Raw genomic sequence first — 25,432 nt, forward strand, 5'->3', positions numbered from 1 at the left:
ATTTCGATGGTTTCCCAGTCCCCAGGCAAACCTGTGACCATTCTAGGGACAGAGCAGAGCAAACCAACTCCTGCTTGAGCTCCTGGATGAGACACTCTGCATCCTCTTCTTCTTGTCCCACCTCCATCCCAGCAGGAAAAAAAAGGGGGAATTTGAAAGTATAATGCAAATCTCTTTTTTTCTCTCTTTCTCTCTTTTTTTTTTTGCTTTTTTGGTCAGTTTTCTCCCTTTTCTTGGGTTTTTTTTTTTACATATATACACAAATCCAACCACAAAACGTGGACCACAGTGCAACGTCTTGGCCGAGGAGCATCCAGCACTGGCTTAAATTGTGCAGCTTCTCTCCAACCCCAGGGGATAAACCAACAAATCCATAAAATCCTCTCCTCTGCCAGCTTCGGGAGGAGCAAACAGAGGAATTTTTTTTTTTTTTCCCCCCTCTCGAGGAGGAAGAGCCCCAAAAAAAGGTCCGGTTGGGTCCCTGGAGGGGAGGTGTCGCTCAGAGGTGCCGTGGGCTGGGGTGGCCGTTGTGGTAGAGCTTCTGTTTGATGTGCACCATGTTGCCGGTGGCTTCCTCGTACTGCCGGTGGTGACGTTTCCGCAGCTCCTTCAAGTTACAAAATTTCGGGAGCCAAGACCAGGAGTTGTCTGCGAGGAAGGGAGGAGAAGGGGAGAGGTGAGTCCCCTGGTTTTAATCCATTTTTAATCCATTTTTTACCCATTTTAACCTATTTTTTACCCATTTTTAATACATTCTTTACCCATTTTTTACCTTTATTTAACCTATTTTTACCCAATTTTTACCTATTTTTTACCAATTTTTTACCTATTTTTACCTATTTTTTACCCATTTTTCACCCATTTTTAATTCATTTTTACCCATTTTTACCCTTTTTTACCCATTTTTACCTATTTTTTACCTATTTTAACCCTTTTTTTACCTATTTTTACCCATTTTTAATTCATTTTTACCCATTTTTAACCAATTTTTTACCCATTTTTACCCATTTTTAACCCATTTTTAACCCATTTTTAACCCATTTTTATCCATTTTTACCAATTTTTTACCTATTTTTTGTCCATTTTTTACCTATTTTTACCCATTTTTTACCCATTTTTAATTCATTTTTACCCATTTTTTACCCATTTTTAACCCATATTTTAACCCATTTTTACCTATTTTTTACCCATTTTTAACTCATTTTTTTACCCATTTTTAATTCATTTTTTACCCATTTTTTACCCATTTTTACCCTTTTTTACTTATTTTTACCCTTTTTTTACCCATTTTTAATTCCTTTTTTACCCATTTTTAATCCATTTTTTACCCATTCTTTACCCATTTTTAACTCATTTTTTTACCCATTTTTTACCCATTTTTTACCCATTTTTACCTATTTTTTTACCCATTTCTACCCATTTTTAACCCATTTTTTACCCATTAATTCATCCCTCAGCCCGGAAATCTTTCCCTGCAGCAACATATCAACTGCCAACCATTTCCCTGAACATTTTCCATTTTTTCCACCCCAAGGTGATGTCTGAGCTCCTCTGGAATATTTTCTATTTTTTATAAAAAATCTCTTCCATCACCAGGAAGGAGTTCCAGGTCGTTGGAACCAACCCTGAGTTGTGACATTGAGTCACTGCTGAGTGACTCTTCCAGCACAAAATTTGGATTTTTTCAGCCCCTGTCTCCCTTTTCTTACCCCAGAAGGGGAAATTACTCAAATTTTAGATTTGTTCCACAAAAAACCAAATTTTTCCCTGCTTGTTGCCCTTCAAATCTCTCGTTTGCGTCGTTGGTTTGAATAAAAAAATATCTTTTTTGATATTTCATTGATATTTCATTGATGTCTTTTTTGATATTTCATTGGCCAAGCTCTTCTTAAAATAAGTAAATTTTATACCTGAAATAGGCAAAACTATTTAAGGTGTTTATTAAATATTATTATTAAAATAATATTTATTAAGTAAATACCTTAAATAGACATTTATTATCTAAAATAAATTATATGTATTTATTATATTATATTATATTATATTATATTATATTAATTTATAATATATATTATATTATAATATTATTATATTATTATTTATTTTATATTATATTATATTATATTATATTATATTATGTTATGTTATATTATTTATTTATATTACATATTATATATTTATTATAATATATATTATATCATATATTTTATGATATAATATTATATATATATTTCATATAAGGTATTTATTATATAAAATAAATTATATATATTTATTATATTATATTATATATTTATAATATTGTAGATTATATTATATTATTATATTATTATTTATATATTATATATTTATAATATTATAGATTATATATTTATTATAATATTTTTATAATATATATTCTATATTTATTATATATTTATTATATAAAATAAATACCTTAAAATGGGCAAACATGAGGAGTAAAAAAAGAAATGAACCAAAAGAGATCAATTAGCCAAAATCCTAAATTAATTACTAAAAACAAAAGGGTGTGAATTACTAAAATTCACAAGTGATAATTCCACTCCTTGCCCAGCTCTGGAGAATTATCTCCCCCCAAAATCTGCTGGAAATCAGGAGCCCCAAAATTGGCTGAAATCTCCCTGGAAAATTTGGATAATTTCAGCCTCGGGAGAGTCCTGACTCAGAAACTGCTGCTGGGGACTGGAGAAGAATAATGGGAAATTAATAAAAGAGTAATGGGAAATTAATAAAAAAATAATGGGAAATTAATTAATAAAAGAATAATGGGAAATTAATTAAAAAAATGGGAAATTAATAAAAGAATAATGGGAAATTAATAAAAAAATAATGGGAAATTAATAAAAGAATAATGGAATAAGAAAAGAATAATGGGAAATTAATAAAAGAATAATGGGAAATTAATAAAAGAATAATGGGAAATTAATAAAAAATAATGGGAAATTAATAAAAGAATAATGGGAAATAATTAATAAAAGAATAATGGGAAATAATTAATAAAAGAATAATGGGAAATAATTAATAAAAGAATAATGGGAAATTAATAAAAGAATAATGGGAAATTAATAAAAGAATAATGGAAAATTAATTAATAAAAATAATGGGAAATTAATAAAAGAATAATGGGAAATTAATAAAAGAATAATGGGAAATTAATAAAATAATAATGGGAAATTAATAAAAGAATAATGGGAAAAATTAATTAAAAATAATGGGAAAATTAATAAAAGAATAATGGGAAATTAATAAAAGAATAATGGGAAATTAATAAAAGAATAATGGGAAATTAGTAAAAGAATAATGGGAAATTAATAAAAGAATAATGGGAAATTAATAAAAAATAATGGGAAATTAATAAAAGAATAATGGGAAATTAATAAAAGAATAATGGGAAATAATTAATAAAAGAATAATGGGAAATTAATAAAAGAATAATGGGAAATTAATAAAAGAATAATGGGAAATTAATTAATAAAAGAATAATGGGAAATTAATAAAAGAATAATGGGAAATAATTAATAAAAGAATAATGGGAAATTAATATCATTTTTTTTATCGGAGTTTTTTACAAAGTCCACTTCCCTAATTGGGATTTTTTCTGAGATAAATCTTTTTCCTGCTTTTTTCTCCTTTTGCTCTGAGTTGTGGATTTAACAGGAGATTGTAGGGAATTTGAGGGAATTTCAAGTCATTCCCTAATTTAATATTTTTTCTATCATTTTTTTTTTTCCTCCTCCAAATATTCAAATCCACAGGAAGTCTGTGCTGAGGGAGGAAAATGAGGCAGAAAATGGGGCAGAAAGGAACAATTTGGTCCTTCTCAGGGTGGGAATTTGGGATTTTAATTTCCCCCAAGCTTGGCAGTTCTGCCCAACCCTTTTCCCCGTGGGGCTGAACGAAACTTCTCCACATCTGGCCAGCTGTGAGGCTGGGGAACCTCAGCTGGCACCGGTGATGTCTGTCATTGTCACCGCAGTGTCACAGGGTTACACAGCCAGGCTGCTCTGCATCTGCCCGCTAAGAAAAAATCCTGATTTTTCTGGGAAATCCAGATTTTTCTGGGAAATCCAGATTTTTCTGGGGAATTCTGGTCTTGCCTGAAGAGAAAAAATTCAGATTTTTCTGGGAAATCCAGATTTTTCTGGGGAGTTCTGGTCCTGCCTGGAGAAAAAAAAATCCAGATTTTTCCAGGAAATCCAGATTTTTCTGGGAAATCCAGATTTTTCTGGGAAATTCTGGTCTGGCCTGAAGAAAAAATCCAGATTTTTCCAGGAAATCCAGATTTTTCTGAGGAATTCTGGTCCTGCCTGAAGAGAAAAAATCCAGATTTTTCTTGGAAATCCAGATTTTTCTGGGAAATCCAGATTTTTCTGGGGAAATTCAGATTTTTCTGGGGAATTCTGGTCCTGCCTGAAGAAAAAAATCCAGATTTTTCTGGGAAATCCAGATTTTTCTGGGAAATCCAGAATTTTCTGGGGAATCCTGGTCTGGCTTGGAGAAAAAAAATCCAGATTTTTCTGGGAAATCCAGATTTTCCTGGGGAATTCTGGTCCTGCCTGAAGAGAAAAAATTCAGATTTTTCTGGGAAATCCAGATTTTTTCTGGGAAATCCAGATTTTTCTGGGGAATCCAGATCTTTCTGGGGAATTCTGGTCCTTTTTGGAGAAAAAATCCAGATTTTTCCAGGAAATCCAGATTTTTCTGGGGAATTCTGGTCCAGCCTGAAGAGAAAAAATCCAGATTTTTCTGGGAAATTCAGATTTTTCTGGGAAATCCAGATTTTTCTGGGGAATTCTGGTCCTGCCTGCAGAGAAAAAAAATCCAGATTTTTCTGGGAAATCCAGATTTTTCTGAGGAATTCTGGTCCTGCCTGAAGAGAAAAAATTCAGATTTTTATGGGGAATTCAGATTTTTATGGGAAATTCTGGTCCGGTCTGAAGAAAAAAATCCAGATTTTTCTGGGAAATTCAGATTTTTCTGGGAAATCCAGATTTTTCTGGGAAATCCAGATTTTTCTGGGGAATTCTGGTCCAGCCTGAAGACATTCTGCCCACAGAATTCCCACACCAATGGGATATTTTCCACTTGGAGAAATCTCTTCCATCAGGAAGGAGCTCCAGGTTATTCTTCAATCACAGAATCGTGGAATATCCTGAGTTAGGAACAACCCACGAGGATCACAGAGCCCAACTCCTGGGATAAAGAGAATTAGGATATTCCTGGCCAAATTCAGTTATTCCTGAGTCACAGAGTCATGGAATATCCTGAGCTGGGACTGATCTATGAGGGTCATCGAGTTCAACTCTTAGGATGAAGAAAATTAGGATTTTCCTGGCTAGATTCTGTTGGTTTTGCATCACAGGATCACAGAATATCCTGAGCTGGGAGTGACCCACGAGGATCACAGAGTCCAACTCTTAGGGTAAAGAAAATTAGGATATTCCTGGCCAGATTCTGTTATTCTTGAATCACAGAATATCCTAAACTGGGAATGACCCACGAGGATCACTGAGTCCAACTCTTAGGATAAAGAAAATTAGGATATTTCTGGCTAGCTTGTTATTGTTGAATCACAGAATATCCTGAGCTGGGAGTGACCCACGAGGATCACTGAGTCCAACTTTTAGGGTAAAGAAAATCAGGATATTTCTGGCCAGATTTTGTTGTTTTTGCACACTTCAGTCACCCACACTGAACTGGGAGTCACCCTCAGGATCACTGAGTGCAACTCTTGGGATAAAGAGAATTAGGATATTCCTGGCTAGAGTCTGTTATTCTTGAATCACAGAATATCCTAAGCCAGGAGTGATTTATGAGGATCACCAAGTCCAACTTTTAGGATAAGGAGAGCTGGGATAACCCTGGCCAGATTCTGTTGGTTTTTTCATCACAGAATCACAGAATATCCTGAGCTGGGAACAGCCCATGAGGGTCACTGAGTCCAACTCCTGTGATAAAGAGAGCTGGGATATCCCTGGTCAGATTTTGTTATTCCTGAATCACAGAATCACAGAATATCCTGGGCCAGGAGTGACCTATGAGAATCACCAAGCCTAAATCTTAGGATAAAGAGAGCTGGGATATTCCTGGCTAGATTCTGTTGTTCTTGAATCACAGAATATCCTAAGCCAGGAGTGACCTATGAGGATCACCAAGTCCAACTTTTAGGAAAAGGAGAGCTGGGATAACCCTGGCCAGATTCTGTTGGTTTTTTCATCACAGAATCATGGAATATCCTGAGCTGGGAGTGACCCACGAGGATCAGAGTCCAACTTTTAGGATAAAGAGAGCTGGCATATTCCTGGTCAGATTCTCTTATTCCTGATTCACAGAATCACAGAATATCCTGGGCCAGGAATGACCCAAAATGATCACAGAGTCCAGCTCCTGAGATGAAGAGAGCTGGGATATTCCTGGTCAAATTCTGTTTTTCTTAAATCACAGAATATTCTGAGCTGGGAGTGACCCATGAGGATCACCAAGCCCAACTCTTAGGATAAAGAGAGCTGGGATATCCCTGACCAGATTTTGTTCTTGAATCAGAGAATTACAGAATATCCTGAGCCAAGAGTGACCCATGATGATCACAGAGTCCAACTCCTGGGATAAAGAGAGCTGGGATATCCCTGACCAGATTTTGTTATTCCTGATTCAGAGAATCACAGAATATCCTAAGCCAGGAGTGACCCACAAGGATCACAGAGTCCAACTTTTAGGATAAAGAGAGCTAGGATAACCCTGGCCAGATTCTGTTATTCTTGAATCACAGAATATCCTGAGCCAGGAGTGACCCACGATAATCACCAAGTCCAACTCTTAAGCTAAAGAGAACTAGGATATTCCTGGTCAAATTCTGTTATTCTTAAATCACAGAATCACAGAACATCCTGAACTGGGAGTGACCCATGATGATCACCAAGCCCAGCTCTTTAAGATAAAGAGAGCTGGGATATTCCTGGCCAGACTTTGTTATTCCTGATTCAGAGAATCACAGAATATCCTGAGCCAGGAGTGACCCACGAGGATCACAGAGTCCAACTCCTTAGATAAAGAGAGCTGGGATATCCCTGGTCAAATTCTGTAATTCTTAAATCACAGAATCACAGAACATCCTGAGCCAGCAGTTACCTATGAGGATCACCAAGCCCAGCTCTTTAAGATAAAGAGAACTAGGATATTCCTGGTCAAATTCTGTTATTCTTACATCACAGAATCACAGAATATCCTGGGCCAGGAGTGACCCACAATAATCACCAAGTCCAACTCCTGGGATAAAGAGAGCTGGGATATCCCTGGCTAGATTTTGTCATTCTTGCATCACAAAATCACAGAATATCCTGAGCCAGGAGTGACCCACCAAGCCTAACTCTTAGGATAAGGAGAACTAGGATATCCCTGACCAGAATTATGCCAAATCCCCATGGAACAAAGCCCCAGGCTGACCTTTCCCAGCTCCCAGTGATGCCTGATGGGTTTTTTGCCCTTTTCCATTATACTTTTATACTCTTTTTATATCCTTTTTACCCTTTCCCATTCCTGTACTTTCACTCCCTGTATCTTAGCCCCACATTTTTATAAACCTTGTACTCCAGCCTTGCTCAGAATTCTTTGGAGAGGACAAAACAATCTCCACAATCTCAAGAACATGAGGCACCAACCTTGAACAGATTCTCATCACTGGGACATGTTTTTGTAAACAAAAAGTTGTAACCTTTTTGGGGAGAGATAATTAGAATAAGGGAAAAATGACTTCATTTGTTAAGCTTCTTATTGGGGAATTTTACATAAGTATGCTAATTGGTGAGGTCCATAAATTAATTAAATTATTATTCATTATTAATTTATTCATTTAAATTAATTAAATTAATAAAACAAGTGATCTCATCGCTCTCCTTTCATCGTGGCGCACCTGAGATCCTATCAAACCAAACCAATACCCTTTTCCTATACTGCCTATCTGCATCTCAAAATTTTTTTTTTTACCAGCATTTTAGGCATCACCAGGGCTGGAGGGGAGAGCAGGAGGAGGAACAACACTCACCATACCGTCGGCTGGTCCTCCAAGCCCGCACGGCGTAGTGCAGAACTCCATCCATCCACACCAGGAACCAGCTTATACAAAAGCCCAGCAAAAGTCCCAGCATCAGATCAATCTCCTGCTTGGTTACATTGTCAGTCACAAAGTAGTTCTCCGAGGAGTCCACCACCGACTGGTCCCCGTCGTAAGGGATGACATAGTGGACGTGATGCCTGGGGCAGGGGACAGAAATGTGGGGGGAAAAAAATCAGTGGGGAGGTGATGCCTTGAGGGGTTGAACTCAAACAGGCTGGGGAAAAATTAAGAGATTTAAAAATAAAATAAAATAAATAAATTAAAAGCTGTTAAATTTATTGAAGGGACTGCATTTAGGGCAGACAGAGCCCAGCCAGAGCTACACCCAAAATGGTCAGCAGGTCATGGGTTTTTCATACTTTATCAGTTTTTATGAGGTCACAGGTTTTTCATACTTTATGAGTTTTTTATAAGGTCACAGGTTTTTTTATACTTTATAAGTTTTTTATAAGTTCACAGGTTTTTCATATTTTATAAGTTCTGCCCATTTCCATATTGAGGTTTAATCCTCCAATTACACCTTCAGTCAATTACTCCAGGTTTGCTCCCCCAATTAATTCACTGTTGTTTACATATCTCAGGGCCTGAGACAGTGAGGTGTCCTTGAGTTTTGGGCTTGGAGAGGAATTGTTTTGTCAAAAAACGAGAGAAATTAGCTTAGCACTCTATATGGAGCCCAGAGTTACACAGTAGAGAATCACAGGATTACAAATACATGGAAAATACAGAAGCCAAAATCCTAAAGCATCAGAGGAGCAGATCATGTTGTCCACCCTCCCAGGATGGCCAGAGCTACTCCAACACCTTTCCTCCCTCTTCCCACCTCCATCCCTGGGAGCTGCAGAGCTGCAGGGCTGTCCTGGCTTTCTGTGCTGCACAAAAAGGAGGAAAGCACAAAAATCCTGGAGCTGCTGTCACATCCCTGCCACAGCTCATCATCAGAAGACAAGACTGAGGACAGCACGAGGTCACCCCGAGGTGCAGAGGGGACAGGCTGGGGGCAGAAGCCACCAGAGCCATGCTGCTGTGTGGCCCTGGAAGTGCCACCACTGCCATCCCCCTGGAGGAGGGACAACCGTCCTGTCCCTGCCCTGTGGATGTCCCCAAGTGCTGCTCCATGTCCCTCTCCCTCAGGGAAATGAGGCTGCTGTCCCTCCCGCAGCAGAATTTACAGATTTTTGCGTGTTTAATGGATGAAAACCTGCCTGGGTTGCTCCTCCAGCACCACAGCGAGGAATTCCTGCTGCAGCTCTCAGGATTTTCCTCTCCCCCCCTGGGAAAGTCCCACCAGCTCCAAAACCACCTCAGCTTCTCCTGCTCCCTGACCAGGGCGATTTGGGGTTTTTCTCCAGCAACTCCTGCCTGGAGCAAACAGCAAAAATCCCTCCCAGCATGGGAAAAGCTGGGAAAACTCCTGCAGGGGGGAAGGAGCAGCTCTGTCAGCTCCAAAACTTCCCAAAACTCCCACTTTTGGAGATGCTGTGCCAGGAGGGGGATTGGGCTCGTTTGTGCTGTGAGGTGATGGAGAGCAAGCTTGGGATGGAGCTGAAAAACTTTGGGCAAAGCAGGGAAATGGCAGGGCTGGAGTGAGGGAGGTGTGGAGCTGGAAAAACCAGGCTGGGGGGGATGAGCAGGGAAAGGGTTTGGGGGCTCTGTGGGGTGGGAGGAGCTGGGAATGGGGGATAAAAGGGGCACAGATCTTCTCTGGAGGCTCTGAACCTCCTTAGAACAGCTCTGCACCTTCCTAGGAGCAGGAATGGGGATAAAAGGGTCACAGCCGCTCTCCAGAACCTCTGAACTCCCTTGGAACAGCTTTGTACCTTCCCAGGAGAAGGAATGGGGAATAAACGGGGCACAGCTCCCCTCCAGAGCAGCTCTGAACCTTCCTGGGAGAAGAAATGGGGGATAAAAGGGTCACAACTCCTTTCTGGAGCTTCAGAACCTCCTTGGAACAGCTCTGCACCTTCCCAGGAGCAGGAATGGGGATAAAAGGGGCACAGCTCCCCTCCAGAGCAGCTCTGAACCTTCCCAGGAGAAGAAATGGGGGATAAAAGAGGCACAACTTCTTTCTGGAGCCTCTGAACCTGCTTGGAACAGCTCTACACCTTCCAAAGAGCAGGAATGGGGGATAAAAGGGGCACAGCTCCTCTTCAGAACCTCTGAACCTGCTTGGAACAGCTCTGCACCTTCCTAGGAGCAGGAATGGGGATAAATGCGGCACAACTCCTTCCCGGAGCCTCTGCAGCTGCTCTGAACAGCTCTGCACCTTCCCAAGAGCAGGAATGGGGATAAAAGGGTCACAACTCCCCTCCAGAGCCTCTGAACCTTCCCAAGAGCAGAAATGGGGAAAACAGGGGCACAGCTCCTCTCTGGAGCTTCCGAACCTGCTTGGGACAGCCCTGCACCTTCCAAAGAGCAGGAATGGGGCATAAATGGGTCACAACTCCTTCTGACCAGCTCTGCACCTCCCCAGGAGCCCCAGGCTGCCCAGCCTCACCCAGAGTGGACAGCGGCGGTGCTGTCCCTGCCCCAGGAGTGACCACAGAGCCACCCAGGCGATGCACAGCCCCACACACCCTCCAGCACCACCATCCTGGCACTGGCTGCTCTCCAGTGCTCCCAGTCCGGGGGGCAGGGGGTGTCCCAGCGCTGCCCAGTGTCCCCAGCACGCTGTCCTGTCCCTCCCCCAGGCACAGCCCAGCTCCCACTCGGCGAGGAGAGGAGGCAAGGCATGAATATTCATGAGGTGCAGGTTGCTGGATAATCACGCCTGAGAAACGTCCAAATATTTACACAAACAAACCTCCACTCAAAGGAACCTTCTGAAAACAGCCCTAATCTCAGCCAGGGCTTAATGGGGACACCTGCACGGCAGGCAGCGCTCGGGGTGAGCTGGGGTGGGGCTGGGAAAGGTTTTGGGGTGGGCAGAGCTCTCCAGCCCCTCCGGACCCCAATGGCACCCTGCAGGAGGGACAGGACTGGGAAGGGATGGGAGATGGCAGCTCTGGTGGCTCAGGGCAGCTCTGATCCCGAATGGTCGTGCTGGAGGGTTTGGGAGCAGAGAATTGCCTCTGGGAAAGTCCAGGGGGTGAGGATGTGCGAGGGAGAGCAGCCCAAAAGGGGATGGGAGAGTGCTGTGAGTGCAGAGCTGCCAGTGCTCATCATTCCCAAATCCCTGCACACACATCCCAAATTCCATCATTCCCAAATCCCTGTGCACACATCTCCAATATTCCACACTTCCCAAATCCCTGCACACAGACCTTCCATATTCCATGTATCCCAAATCCCTGCACACACACCTTCCATGTTCATCTTTCCCAAATCCTTGAACACACATCTTCCATATTTCATCATTCCCAAATCCCTACACACAGACCTTCCATGTTCCATATATCCCATATCCCTGCATACACACCTCCCATGTTCATCATTCCCAAATCCCTGCACACACATATCCCATATTCCATGTATCCCAAATCCCTACACACAGACCTTCCATATTCCATATATCCCAAATCCCTGCGCACACATCTCCCATGTTCATCATTCCCAAATCTCTGCACACACATCTCCCATATTCCATCATTCCCAAATCCCTGCACACACATCTCCCATATTCCATCATTCCCAAATCCCTGCACGCACATATTCCACACTTCCCAAATCCCTGCACACAGACCTTCCATATTCCATATATCCCAAATCCCTGCACACACACCTTCCATGTTCATCATTCCCAAATCCTTGAACACACATCTTCCATATTCTATCATTCCCAAATCCCTGCACACACTTCCCATATTCCATCATTCCCAAATCCCTGTGCACACATATTCCACACTTCCCTAATCCCTGCACACACATCTCCCATGTTCATCTTTCCCAAATCCTTGTGCACACATCTCCCATATTCCATACATCCCAAATCTCTGCACACACATCTCCCATATTCCATCATTCCCAAATCCCTGCACACACACCTTCCATGTTCATCTTTCCCAAATCCTTGAACACACATCTCCCATATTCTATCATTCCCAAATCCCTGCACACACACCTCTCATATTCCATACATCCCAAATCCCTGCACACATCTCCCATATTCCATCATTCCCAAATCCCTGTGCACACATATTCCACACTTCCCAAATCTCTGCACACAAATCTCCCATATATCCCAAATTCCTGCACACACACCTCCCATGTTCGTCTTTCCCAAATCCCTGAACACACATCCCATATTCCATCATTCCCAAATCCCTGCACACATATTCCACACTTCCCAAATCCCTGCACACATATTCCACACTTCCCAAATCCCTGCACACACCCCTCCCACATTCCATGCATCCCAAATCCCTGCACACACACCTCCATGACACAGGGACACCTGGCAGGTCCCCAACTCCCTCCCTCTTGCCCTGGCAGCACAGCCACAGCCCAAAGATCCCCAAAGCCCTCCCAAAACCTGGGCTCCTTGGAGAGATCCAGAATGGAATTTCCTTGGCAGGGCTGTGCTGTGTGTCCTCTGCATGGCTGTGTGTCACCTGTGCAGTGTCACCTGTGCAGTGTCACCTGTGCAGTGTCACCTGTGCAGTGTCACCTGTGCAGTGTCACCTGAACCCCCCAGGGCAGAGCAGCACAAATCCAACACAGAGTGAAACCTTTGACCAGTCTGGGTGAGGAAACTCAATTAGCCAAGTACCAGAAATCAAAGTTTGGATCCCAGGAGCAAATTCCCTCAAAAGAAAAGCCTCCTGACACTAAAGCTCCCCAGGAAAGCACCTGAGGCTCTGCAGCCTTCCAGATTTTGGGAACTTTGAGTCACCAGAACAATCCCACACAGAGCAAATCCCAGAGCTGCATTTCCACTCTGTGGAGTTTTCTGGAAGGAGTTTAGCAGATTCCAGAGAAGATGATTTTTTCCTGCTGTTGCAACAGTTGGGAGAGCTGGGCTGCAGGGAATTTCATCCTCTCCTTGCCTTAACAGGACTGAAATGTGAGCAGGGACAGAACCCCACGAGTTTCTGTTTCTGCTGAAGCCCCCTGGGGATGTTCCAGGAGGAAATCAGACCTTGCCACATCAGCACAGCGAGTTATTCATAGTGACAAAGGAGCAGGGTCCCCACCAGCTCCCTGGGGATTTGGGAACTGGAACGTGCCCTGGGTGGCTCTGGGGACCAAACCCAGCGAGGGAATGTGTCACCTCTGAGCTGAGCAGGGTGTGGGGACAGGAAAGCCCTGGCAGCTCCTGCAGGGCACTGCCAGGGAGGGCAGGCAGGGCTGGGCAGCAGTTTGGGGCTCATCAGGACATAACCCTGTGGGCAGGGCTCATTGCACCAACCAAAGCCCTTTGGGGAAGAGAAAAAATCCTCCTTCAGAGACCAAAAATCTCCTTCAGAGACCAAAAACCTCCTTCAGAGACCAAAAATCTCCTTCAGAGACCAAAAATCTCCTTCAGAAACAAAAAACCTCATTCTGAGGCCAAAAATCTCCTTCAGAAACCAAAACCCTCCTTCAGAGACCAAAAATCTCCTTCAGAGACCAAAAACTTCCTTCAGAGACCAAAAACCTTCTTCAGAGACAAACCTCCTTCAGCCTGGCATCACCTCAGCCCCTGGCCAGAGTGGGTGTGACACAACTCTCTGGGGTCTCTGTGACACTTGTGTCACACGAGGTCCTCAACAGCTAAACCATGTCCTGTGTTTGTTTATTTACAAAAAAAGGATGTACCAAATAACCTGAGGGTTAATTCCTGGGCAGCTCCAGCTGGTGGCAGGTTAACCCTGTGCCACCTCCCCTCCCGTGCCCATCCAGCTGTGCCCATCCAGCTGTGCCCATCCAGCTGTGCCACCCTCGCAGACCATCCTGAGCTCTCCCCACCCTGGCAGCGCTGGAGCTTCCGCAGGAAGCAAGGATGGGGACAGAAACGCCACCACAGCTCAGGCCACAAACTCCTGGCAGCAGGAGGGACTGGCGAGAGGCTGATCTGCTGTCACCCGGCTCAGGTGACAAAGCGACGCTGCCCGACGAAGGGAGCGCGGGGTGTGTCTGTGTGTGTCTGTGCCCGAGCTGTGACATCCCTGTCCCCATCCCCAGCCTGTGACAAAGGGGAAAACCTCCTCTCCTGCTCCGAGCGGCTCCGCCGGGCTGCCCCCAGCGCTATTGTCCCTTGCGGTGACCTTGTGTGAGCGCCGGCGGCTGCTGCAGCCACAGCCCGGCTCGGAGCCTCGGGAAACCCACGGGGGTGGCTGGAAAGGGGCAGAGCTCAGAGCTGCCTGCGCTTCCCACAGCGCCCGGTGCCCTGGGAATGGGGACGGGATGGGGACGGGATGGGGATGGGATGGGTACAGGGATGGGGACAGGATGGGGACAGGATGGGGATGGGATGGGGACAGGATGGGGACAGGGATGGGGATGGGGACAGGATGGGGGCGGGATGGGGATGGATGGGGACAGGATGGGGACAGGATGGGGACAGGATGGGGACAGGATGGGGACAGGATGGGGTTGGGGACAGGATGGGGACAGGATGGGGACAGGATGGGGACAGGATGGGGACAGGGATGGGGACGAGATGGGGAGAGGGATGGTGACAGGATGGGGATGGGATGGGGATTGGGATGGGGACAGGATGGGGACAGGATGGGGACGAGATGGGGACAGGATGGGGACAGGGATGGGGACAGGGATGGGGACAGGATGGGGACAGGGATGGGGGCGGGATAGGGACGGGGATGGGGACAGGGATGGCTCAGCCCGGCTGTGACAGTGTCACACACACGTCACATCTCCCGGCCTCACGCTGCAGCTGCCACATCCCGGCTGGACCAAACCCTTCCCCAGCCGCAGCAGGATTTGGGGAAACAGAGGCTGATCCGTTTGGGGAAACAGACCCTCCCTGTCCTGCAGCCCGGCCTGACCTTGCAGCCCTTTTCCGGCACCCCGAGCATGGCAGAGCCCTTCCCAGCTGCACGCCAGGGTGGTGGCACCGCGACACAGGTGACAACATCATCTCCCTGGTGCCCATCCGGGTGGGAACATCCCCTGCCAGGAGCCCGGGAAGTCCTGCTGCTCCCCGAACCAGGCAAAGAGAGCTCTCAGCACATCCTCGGAGGGGCTGGGGATGGAGAGCTTTGATCACCTTCCCGGAGTGGCTGAGAAAGGAGGAAACAGAGGGGAAATGTCCCTCGTGTCCCTCCTGCCAGCAGTGCCACCCTCCCCAGCGATCCCAGCACACATCCCAGTGCAGGATCTGCTTGCTCAGGACAGCTCCAGCCCTTCTCCCCGCCTGGATCAGCCCCTGGAGCATCCCTCGGGCAGGAGGAGCCGCCCGGGGCTGGCTGAGCCCCCAGCCCTGCCGCAGGCTGCCGCTGCTCCCAGCCCTTCCCACAGACCATTCCTGCGAGGGAAAAGCTCAGCCAAGGTCACTGCGAAGGTCAGTGGCGAGGAGGATCCACGCCTGAGCTCCGGAGGTCCCTGCGCTGCCCAGACGGGAGCTCGTGAGCCCCCCGGGCTGTTCTGGCGGCTCCTTGCCCCGCTCAGGTGTCATCTGTCCCCTCCGGCTCACCCTGCCGCCTGCACGGACGCCCTTTGGTGTTTTTCCTTTGCATGACATCACCCAGCTCCTGATCCGCCGCCAGCTCTGCTTCCAGAGAGGACCCTTTGCTGGCTGGGAGGGAGAAATTCGGACCAGGGCAGCGCTGCACCCTGCAGTCCCGCACTGTCCCCTCCCTGGGGACACCCTGGGGACAGCCACGTTCCCAGGGAGGCTGCCTGAGCTCAGGCACGGCGATTTGGACAGGCTGGTTGCCTCCACATGCTGAGGGTGGAGAGTGCCAAGCTCCCCCAGGGATCTGCTCCAGCAGCCACATTCCTGCTCAACAGGAGCCAAGGCGTGGCTGTCACCCCTCGCTGTCACCCCTCGGCTGTCACCCCTCGGCTGTCACCTCTCCCTGCAGCAGCCCGGAGGCAGATGTGAGGAGAGGAGCTGTCCCTGTCACAGCCAGCCCCACAGCAGGCTCAGCTCCAGGTGGCAGGGCCAGCTCTGTCTCTGCTGACGTTCTCACTCCATCCCCACTTCCCAACGGTGGCAGGAGAGTTTTCCCAGCTGTGGATTCATCCCAAGGCCCGGGGGTGCTGGCAGCTCTGCCCTCCTCGGCTCTGTTGGTGACAGCTGAGTGGAAAAGCCCAGCCCAGCCCCAGGGTGACACCTCACCTGCCCAGGGGAGGACATCAGCCACCCCTCAGAGGCCAGGGGACACTCGGTGACAAAGGCACTGCCAGCCCAGGGTCACTCAGACTGGGAACAGCAGCTCAGTGGCACTCAGAGGATGCAAATGTGGAGCAGCAGGAGCAGCTCCAGGCAGCCCCAGGTCCCTCTTGGAGGAAACTGGGAAAACACTCTGGGAAAACACTCTGGGAAAAACCCCCAAGGGCTCCAGCCCTGCACAACACAGGTGGCACCAGCTCCCTCCTGGTCCTCCCAGTCACAGCTCCCAGCTGATGTCACAGACTCAAAAACACCTCCCAGCCCTTCTTGTCTCAGCAAATTGCTCCCTTGCTCCTGGCGTGAAGTGACAAACTGCAGCCCTGGTGGCCCTGGTGCCACAGGGAAGGGTGAGGTGGGGATCAGCCTCCAGCAGCACCTGGAGGTGGGGCTGGTGTTCTTCCCCAGGGTCTGGACTGTCCCCAGTCACTGCAAACACACTGAATGCTTAGAAACACGACCAAAAATTAAAAAAAAAAAAAATATATATATATATATATATATATACAGAACTGCTTGAACTTGTCCTGGGACCTTCTGGGTCAGTGTCCCATGGAGGGGAGGACAGGCAGAAAGGCACATCCCTGACACAGGGACAGAGCCAGCCACTCCTCCGAGGGTCTGAAGAGCTCTTTGAGGTGGCAGCTGGAGCAGCCAGCCCTGCTGGCCATGCCCCTGGGTGGCTCCAGTGACCCCAGAGTCCCCAGAACGTGGCCAGAGCTTGGGGCACCTCTGGCTGTGGCTCCTGCTGCTGCCTGCCAGCCTCCCCCAGGACCAACCCGGGGTGCCAGCCACCCCTGGATGGAGCAGAAATGGGACAGGAGCAAGGGACTCCTCAGGTGGGGCTGGAAACACAGCCAGACCTCACCCCAGGGCCAGGGCAGGCTGGGGATGCACTGAGGACAGCCTGGCAGAGCTCAGAGCCCCACGGCCACCAGCACACCTGGGCTGTGACACAGAGCCAGCCCTCCCTGCCCACAGCCACCACCCTGGGGACAGTCCCAGCCCCTCCGAGGGACACGAGCTCAGGGCACATTGCAGCTCCTCCCGGGGAGCACATCCTGCTGTGCCCAAAGCTGGAGAATTCCCGGGGAGGAGACCCACTCTGCCGGCCTGAGGAAGGAGAATCCAGGCTGGCAGAGTGGGAAGGAAAACATTTCTGAATGAATTATTGGGTCTGACTGACATTGCGACCGCGGCTGGGGCAGGAGGGAAATCATTAATTGCAGCAGCTCAGCCCACTGCACATCAATCTTCATTCATTCCAATCCCTCCTTCCTTCCCATTTCTGCAACATTTACTTTTTCTCCCCATTCCTCCCCGCAACACCCTGAACTGCAGCCAGCTCCCTCCTCCAAGGACTCCCTTTGCTTCTTGGCAAATTAAGTTCTTCATCAAGCCCTGCTAGCAGTGCTGACAAGAAGCTCCAGGCCACAGCCCTGCCTGCTCAGAGCTCTTGGACAGCCAGCAGAGAGGACAAAGGCATCCTTTAAATGCCTTTAAAGCGTTTTTAAAAATGCCCCAAGCTGGTGCTGGGGCAGCAGGGCAGAGCTCAGAGCTCAGAGCTCAGCACAGGAGGATTCAGCAGGAAGTTCCTCCATCGAGGCAGGAGAATTTTGGAGCCAAACTCAGGAGCAGAGGCTCGAGTGCTGCTTCTGCTGGCAAGAGCCATTGCTTCCACATACCTGAGGCAAGAGATAAACTTTGCTTTTTTGCCTCCTCTCCCAGCCAGGCTGGGTTTGGAAGCTGGTTTGTGCACTTTCGAAGAAATGACCCAGAGATGTCTGCAGAGAGTGCCATGGCTGATTTATCTGCCTCAGCAGCATCTCTGCACACACAGAGAGAGCAGAGAGGGGTGGCACTGCCACCTTCTCAGCCCCGGGCAGGAGGGACACTCTGCCAAGCCACCAGCGAGACCTGACCCTCCTCAACCACTCCAAACACCAAAGTCCATTACCAGCAGCTCGTTTTCACCACCACTGTGACGAGAAAAAAGAGAAACTGCTGGAAGAAGCAAAGGAAAACTCCTAAACTAGTGCAAAACATCAGAAGGGCTGAAAAAAAATTTGCTAAGGAAATGCAAATCCTTGCCAAAACCAAGTTGAAGGCGCTGTGGGTGTTTTTTACCCACAGTCTCTCGAATTGACCTCAGCAGGGAGCTGCCCGAGGTGCTGAGGCTGCTGCCACATCCCCGGGCCTGGAGGTGTCCTGGTCCCTTCCCTGCCGCTCTGTCACACGAGGCTGAGGAGGAGCCGAGGGGAGGAAGGCCCTGCTCACCTTCGGGGCGGCAGGCAGGGTGGCAGGAAGGGCAAAGCAGCTTCTCTTCACCAGGCGAAGCACATCGCAGCTCCAGGGCCACCGGGGGGACGTGCCGCCCGGGTGACAGGATGCAGCTGGCTCCAGAGGAGCTCCAGGAGGAGTGGAGCTCACATCTGAGCGCTGGATGTGACAAGGGAGGGCTCTCCCAGCGTGTCCTTTGGCTGGCACAGCCTCACGCTGCTCGCCTCCCCCACAGGCAAGAAAGTCTCCCGCAGGCAGTGAGTAACCAGGCACAGGAGGGATGAGGATCACCAGCAGCAGTCCCACTGAGAAAGGGGGAAATTCACCTCCCCAGAGCTCAGCTCCAGGCCTGAGCAGAGATTCCAGAGCAGCAGCTTCAAGCTGAGCACTTCGGGGATTACACCCAAGAGCGATGTTGTTTGGGAGGATGGAGAGTTCCCAAGAGCCGTGGGGAGAGGCAGGGATTTGTCCAGTCATAAACTTGTGCACAGCAAAGGCAGCTCTCCCGGCCCAGCAGCCATCCCAGCGCTCCTGGCTCACCCAAAAACACAGCCCAGCCTCCTCCATCTGTGTCCAGCAGCATCACAACTCCCAGCGGGGGAAAAGCCACGGAAAATTCAAATCTGATCAAAGGTTGCACAGCCTCAAAGTGACTCTGTCCTAGGCGGCCACATCCCGGCCTGGACGTGGTTCCTCTCATTCCTCCAAACCCCATTCCATTTCTAAACCACACAACCACCGACTGCAACACCCAGACCACGAACGGGCTGGGAAAACATCACCGCCCAGCCCAACAACAAAGGCATTTCGAAACGACAACCGTTCCAATCCAAGTTGCTCACTTTCGCAGGGCTCCGGAATGCCTCTGCACAAACACGCACACAAAGGAAAAATGGACTTCCAAACCCACGGAAAACTCTTCTTCCGGGAAAAAAAAAAAAACCAGCACCCCCCACCCCCCCACCCCGGCTCCTCTTCATGCAGGAGGGAAGGTGAGACACAGCCAGAATGCAAAAATGGTAGCCCAGCCAGCTCTGCCTGTCGCTGGCCACCAGCTCCCCGGGGAGGCAAGGTGGGAAGGGGCTGGGGGAGGGAAGATGCTCTGCGGGGAACTCACCTTCCACAGTTGCAGTGACAAACTCGGTCTTCCCCTCTCAGATGCGGTAGGATGTAATTGTGAAATCTGTCCAACAACGCATTCATGTCCATCAAGCAAGCTATTGCCTGTAAGAGCCCACAACCAAGGCATCTGGTCAACTCTGGATGATGGAATAAAACATTGACTCTAGTTTGATTGCCAGAGACTGAAGCAGTCATCAAGAAAAGAATCTCGGGTGGTCGGTGGGGCACACGGGCATGCAGACACACACACAGAGGTGCTCAGGCGGAGGGACGGTGCGGGGGGAAGGTGGCGGGTGTGTGTGCGGGGAGGGGGGGGGTGACGATGGAGGGGAGGGAGAGAAGCAAAAATCTCTTACCATAACGATAGAGGCGCCCAGGATCATGAAAATCATGGTGTTTGCATTCATGGACATCAATAGGCAATGGGCAGCGGTCGGGTCCCGGCGCCCCCAGCCCGCGGAGGGCGAGCGGCGGCCGCGCTATTCCGCAGAGCCGAGCGCGGGGCGCATCGCGCTCGCTGCCCGCACGCTGCGGTGCGGCGGGGGGCGGCGGGGCGGCGGGGCGCCCCCCGCGCACACACACGCACTCCCCCGTGCCGGGGATGCCGCGGGCTCCCGAGCCCCCTGCCCGCTTTATTTTTTTATTTTTCTAGGACGAAGGTGACAGGTAAAAAAAAAAAAAAAAAATTAATTAAAAAAAATTTAAAAATTGAAAATGAAAAAAAAAATTAAAATGGAAAGATATTGTAAAAAATGGTAATTCCACCTCCGCCGCTGGCCCCGGGCTCCCCCCGGCCGCGGTGGCGGAGGGTGCGCGGCTCCGGGAGCGGGCACCCGCCGCTACAAGCACAGCCTTCATGCAGCAACTGGGAAGCGAGGCAGCCAAACCCGGGCTGGGGGGGGAGGCTGGGGGAGGAGGAGGCAGGCTGCAAAAAAATCACCCACGCCGGGGGAGCCTCATCGCATCCTCTCCCCCGACCCTCCCCAAAATCATCCCCGCTGCCGAGCGCTGAAAATAAAAATCGCCAAAAAAAAAAAAATTTAAAAAAAAATATTACCCCAGCCCCCAAATCACCGCGCCCACCTTCACCCCCCCCAAAAATCAGCCCCACAAACCCTCCCGGCTCGGGGCTGCGGTGTCCCCGCCGCTCGCTCGGCTCGGCAGCCCCCAGCCCAGCCCCTCCCGGGCGCGGGTGGCTCCGCGCCGCCGGCCGGCCCCGCTCGGGGGAGGGATGCGGGATGCAGGGGAGGGATGCGGGATGCAGCGGGGGGGAAGATGCGCCCAGGCAGCGCCGGCCGCCCCCTCCCCACCCCGGGCATTTACCTACGTGGGGAGGCGCTGCTCCGGGAGCGGCTCATGGCGAGCGGCGGCGGCGGCAGCTCTGCGGGCCGGCCCTGCGGGGCTCCCCCCGCCCCGCAGCCGCACGCGGAGCCCCGGCAGAGGCGCTTGGCCGCGTTTCGAGTGCCACACGCCATCCTCACCCCGCCCTTCCTCCGCCCGGGGTCGGCCCCGGCCCCTCTGGCCGCCCGCGGGTTTGGCCCCGCCGGGACCCCTGACCTCGCTCGGGCCGGGCTGCGGGCAGTGCCGGGGTGCGGGCAGTGCGGGGTGCGGGCAGTCAGGGGTGCGGGCAGTCAGGGGGTGCGGGCAGTGCCGGGGTGCGGGCAGTGCGGGGTGCGGGCAGTGCCGGGGTGCGGGCAGTCAGGGGGTGCGGGCAGTCAGGGGTGCGGGCAGTGCGGGCAGTCAGGGGGTGCGGGCAGTGCGGGGTGCGGGCAGTGCCGGGGTGCGGGCAGTGCGGGGTGCGGGCAGTACTGGGGTGCGGGCAGTGCCGGGGTGCGGGCAGTGCGGGGTGCGGGCAGTGCTAGGGGTGTGGGCAGTCAGGGGTGCGGACAGTACTGGGTGTGGGCAGTGCCGAGGTGCGGGCATTCCGGGGGTGCGGGCAGTGCCGGGGTGCAGACATTGTCGGGGGTGCGGGCAGTGCTGGACTGTGGGCAGTCCGGGGTGTGGGCAGTGCGGGCAGTACCGGGGTGAGAATCCCTCACTCCAAACCCTCGGCACAGTCTCCCTTCTCTCTGCTCCGCTCCATCCCTGCCCCGCACCCCGCGGCACCCAAAGGACACCCCAGGGAGGCAGCAGGTGCCTGGCTCTCCTCGGAGCATGGAGCAAATCCCACCTCTCCTGCAAACCCTCCCTGCTCTTGGCCCCCGGGAGAAGCTGGGATGGTGCAGAAGAACTTCGTCCCATCGACCAAACCCTCAGGTGAAGGACAGCACTGTGCTTCAGGATCTCCACGGCTTTGTCTCACCGTGCTGTTGGTCACTCCAACAAGAGCCACGTTTCGGAGCTTCTGGGAAAATGAAAAGAAGTGCCCAGCCAGGAATTTTTGATTTGTTTGGTTGTTGTTGCTTTTCCAGTGAGCCAGTGGAGGAACGAAGCAATTCCAGCCACCACGTGGGAAATGCATGGCAGCTTTGCTTGATGTCCTGCAGTGCCTTCAGCTCGCAGCCCTCAGCCTTCCTCGCGGCGAGCTTCTCCTCGCTAGAACCAAAGTCTTTCATTTTTCATCCTTCTCAGGGTCACCAAAGCAGAGTTTGCCGGTGTTGGGTTTTGCATTTTTGCATATTTGTTTTCCTTCAGCTCCTCAGGCCACAATCAGCCTCCTTATGTAATGACTTGTGTTATATAAACTCCATTCTTCAAGGAACAGTCATTAACCTACTACTGGGTATTGAAAATACCAAAATACTGTCACACAATTAAAATCACTAAATGGTGTCCTCAAAGTAGAGCACAGATTGCGTTGCAGATTTTTTTTTAATTTTTTTTTTTTTTTTTTTAATTAAACCACACACATGAAACATTTGACAAGCCAGGCTCTTCATGCAAAAGAGCAGCAAGAATGGGAAGGCACCTCTTGCTGCATCCTGCCCAACCCTCTGCCCTGAGCTGCTTCCACTTCTTATCGAGCCCAGAAGTGGATTTTGCCATCGATATGCAGAGCTCGGAGAGGATGCAGCTGCTTACTCTGCCGGCTGTGGAAAACAAAAGCGTTTCTAAAGCCACAGGCAAATAAAATCACAGCAGGGAACAGTCTGAAGAAACTCTCGGGGAGTTTTGTGGGACTGAAGTTTCTCCTGTTCCCCAGTCAATGTTCTTGAGCAATCCCAGCAGATTGCATTGTCTGCATTCCTCAACAGGAACACAACCTCAGGAATAAGACACCAGCAGTACAGAGGGAGAAAATCACCAGAATCCTTAGCTTTTATGTACATAAACCCCTTGGAAAGATGTGCTGATGTTGTTGAGAGAAAGAAGGATGTTCAGGATGTTCTGAAGGTCTCCAGAACCACAAGCAAAGACACAAACCCAAGGGACACTCAGGTGACAGAGACTCCAAAGGAGGAGTGCTCAGGGCTGTGCTAATAGTTGGGATTTGCAGAGGGATGGAAACCCCAAAAAACCCTTGGCAAAATCTGCCCCCAACAGGAGCAGCATCGACATCCCAGAGCAAGAGAGCAGAACTTCACACTTCCATAGATGCCATTCTTTAATCTATCCAGCTTTCCACAGAAAGTCAAAAAAGCCAGAGAAGTGCTGACAAAACCCAATCGCTGTGTTTGGAGAAGAATCTGCATTTTAAAGCCACCTCTGCCCGCCCTATGGAAGTTGGGGGAATAGCCCAGATAGCTGGGAATTCTCCCCGAGAGCAGAAATTCTCATTATTCAGTCTGTGTTCACAGGGTGGGAAGCCTTCCCTGCTTCTCTCCACTAAAGAGGGAGAAAGCAACTCCAGACTTTGAAAAGAAATCTTTCAGCACTGATTCTCATCAATCTGATCCATCAGTCTCCAGGGCGGGGAAGAGCACACAAACATTTATATCCCACCCTGCTCTTGAAGGAAAAAACACATTCTTTGTCCCATTTAACTTTAAAGTTTCTCTTGAAATTTCTTTTGACACAGAAGGTTTTTTTATCCCTAAACATCTATATTTTTGTATGTGTAAATGTGTGTATCTCAAAGACAAGAACCCCATAAATTTCCTGTATAAGCTGAGCTTCAGGGGGGATTTCAATGCTAATGAAGCATATGGAGGAAAAGTATTTCTATAAATCATAAATTTTTCAGTGACCTTCCAGTTAAATGAAGAGTGACGTGACAAGAGTTTTAATTAACCCATGAAAAGAACTGCTGTAAATCTCCATACACACAAAACACAAGTTAAAACATCCTGCGTGGGTTTTTTTCTGCAAAAAAAATGAAATGACAACCAAAAACTCTGGATAGGATGAATGAAGTTGAAAGCAGAAAACATTTCCGAACAAGTTTCACCTTGCCACAGAAAAACTTCGGTGCTGGGGAAGGAAAACTCTGCTCCAAGCACTCAGCACTGTTTGGAATATCTTTCTAAAGGGATCAACTCCAGAACCATCTCCTTCCTTTGGCTGTAAATATCCCCATGGAAACAAGAGATGCTATCAGACAGACAAATGAGGAGGAGCAGAAATCCTTCAAACACAGAGGGAATAAAACAGGACAGGACAAAGTGACTGGAAATCAAACACTGCAAACCTCATCACAACTGCTGCTCCAGCTCCTCATCCCGTTTGTTCTGATCGTCATCCTCCGCAGAATTTCTGCTTTAAGTGCTTTTAACAGACCAAAAAAACCCCCCAGCACAGGTGATTCCAGGTTATTAAACATTCCCAGGACCCAAGGCTGATGCACTGACCCATTTGGCCACTGTCCAGCACAGGGATTGAGCTGGCAGAGGGCTAAGCTTCACCACTAGCACAGCCAACCCCCAGATCCCAGGGGTGGAGAGGTGTAAGGTTTCTTGGAGGGCTTGACTCAGACCTCAGCATCTGCAGCTGCCAAAAAAAATGCATTTTCCAACGTGGCTTTGCAGTTTCCAGGTGTGGAACACGAAATGATGCTCTTTAATGTGGTTTTTTTTTGTGTTCCCTGACAGAGGTCGAGCAGCATCACCACCAACTGCACAGAGGGGGAACATTGGATTGAATATCCTGGCAGCAAATTCCTGCACGTGCAAAACAATTAAAGTTAGGGAAAATTAGGTAGTTCCTGTCAGTTGCCAGAGGCCAGGGACAGAATGAGAGAAGCCAGAAGCACCAACACTTCCAACAGGATGTTTACAAAGCTGTCCTCAGGTATCCCAGCTGTAAAGAGCCTGCTTTGCTCCAAATCGTTCACAGGTGCTTTTTAAAAAAACAACTTTTAAGGTTTTTGTTTTTCCCTTGCCTGAAAGCAACACCACTTTAGCAGTCACACTCTGAACGGGGAATGATTTGGTTTGTTTTCCCTTTGATCAGTTTGAGCAGACAGAACTCAGAGCTTTTGCTCTGTTTGTACACAAATCCCCATTCTCTGGGGTTTGAGTTGTGTTTATTTTCACTGTAAGAGAGGAAAATGCTTCCATTCAAAAGTACTTTGGTTAAAAAAAGCCTAAATTTGAATTATTTCTGTTGACAGTGGAGTTTGCCCCCATTTTCCTGTAAAAGACACATCCAGTGGGGCTTGACTGCTGCAGTTACAGCCTGGCAGTCTCATTCACCTCACACAAATATTCCATGGTTTACCTCAAAAAGAACAGCCACACTTCCTCAGC

At 48.9% G+C, this 25,432-nt stretch overlaps 1 protein-coding gene across 4 annotated transcripts; it reads right to left on the reverse strand.

Annotated features, from left to right (window-relative positions):
• Positions 1–11: 11 nt before the first annotated feature.
• On the reverse strand, positions 12–21,182 carry TMEM240 (transmembrane protein 240). 4 transcript variants are annotated; one of them, XM_085080123.1, is made up of 4 exons: positions 21,132–21,182; positions 19,804–19,910; positions 8,063–8,271; positions 12–648 (listed from the first exon to the last, which is right to left on the reverse strand). In XM_085080123.1, the coding sequence occupies exons 2-4, from the start codon at positions 19,893–19,895 to the stop codon at positions 500–502; spliced, it is 450 nt and encodes a 149-aa protein (XP_084936249.1). In that variant the 5' UTR covers positions 19,896–19,910; positions 21,132–21,182; the 3' UTR covers positions 12–499. The 4 variants fall into 4 exon arrangements, with proteins under 4 accessions (XP_084936249.1, XP_084936247.1, XP_084936248.1 ...); XM_085080121.1 differs by lacking the exon at positions 21,132–21,182 and adding an exon at positions 20,165–20,821; XM_085080122.1 differs by lacking the exon at positions 21,132–21,182 and adding an exon at positions 20,165–20,821 and having other exon boundaries at positions 19,804–19,945.
• Between the last annotated feature and the right edge of the window lie 4,250 nt (positions 21,183–25,432).

The sequence above is a fragment of the Lichenostomus cassidix genome, chromosome 21, assembly GCF_008360975.1.
Source record: "Lichenostomus cassidix isolate B80296 chromosome 21, HeHo_3.0, whole genome shotgun sequence".
NCBI classification, from domain to species: domain Eukaryota; kingdom Metazoa; phylum Chordata; class Aves; order Passeriformes; family Meliphagidae; genus Lichenostomus; species Lichenostomus cassidix.

Coding starts and splice junctions, on each gene's coding strand:
- TMEM240 (XM_085080120.1), bottom strand. CDS start 20,003: ATGACTGCTTCAGTCTCTGGCAATCAAACTAGAGTCAATGTTTTATTC. Junction 8,272..19,803: donor TGTCACTGCAACTGTGGAAG/GTGAGTTCCCCG, acceptor CCCCTGCCCCAG/GCATCACGTCCACTATGTCA. Junction 649..8,062: donor GAGGACCAGCCGACGGTATG/GTGAGTGTTGTT, acceptor CCTTCCTCGCAG/ACAACTCCTGGTCTTGGCTC.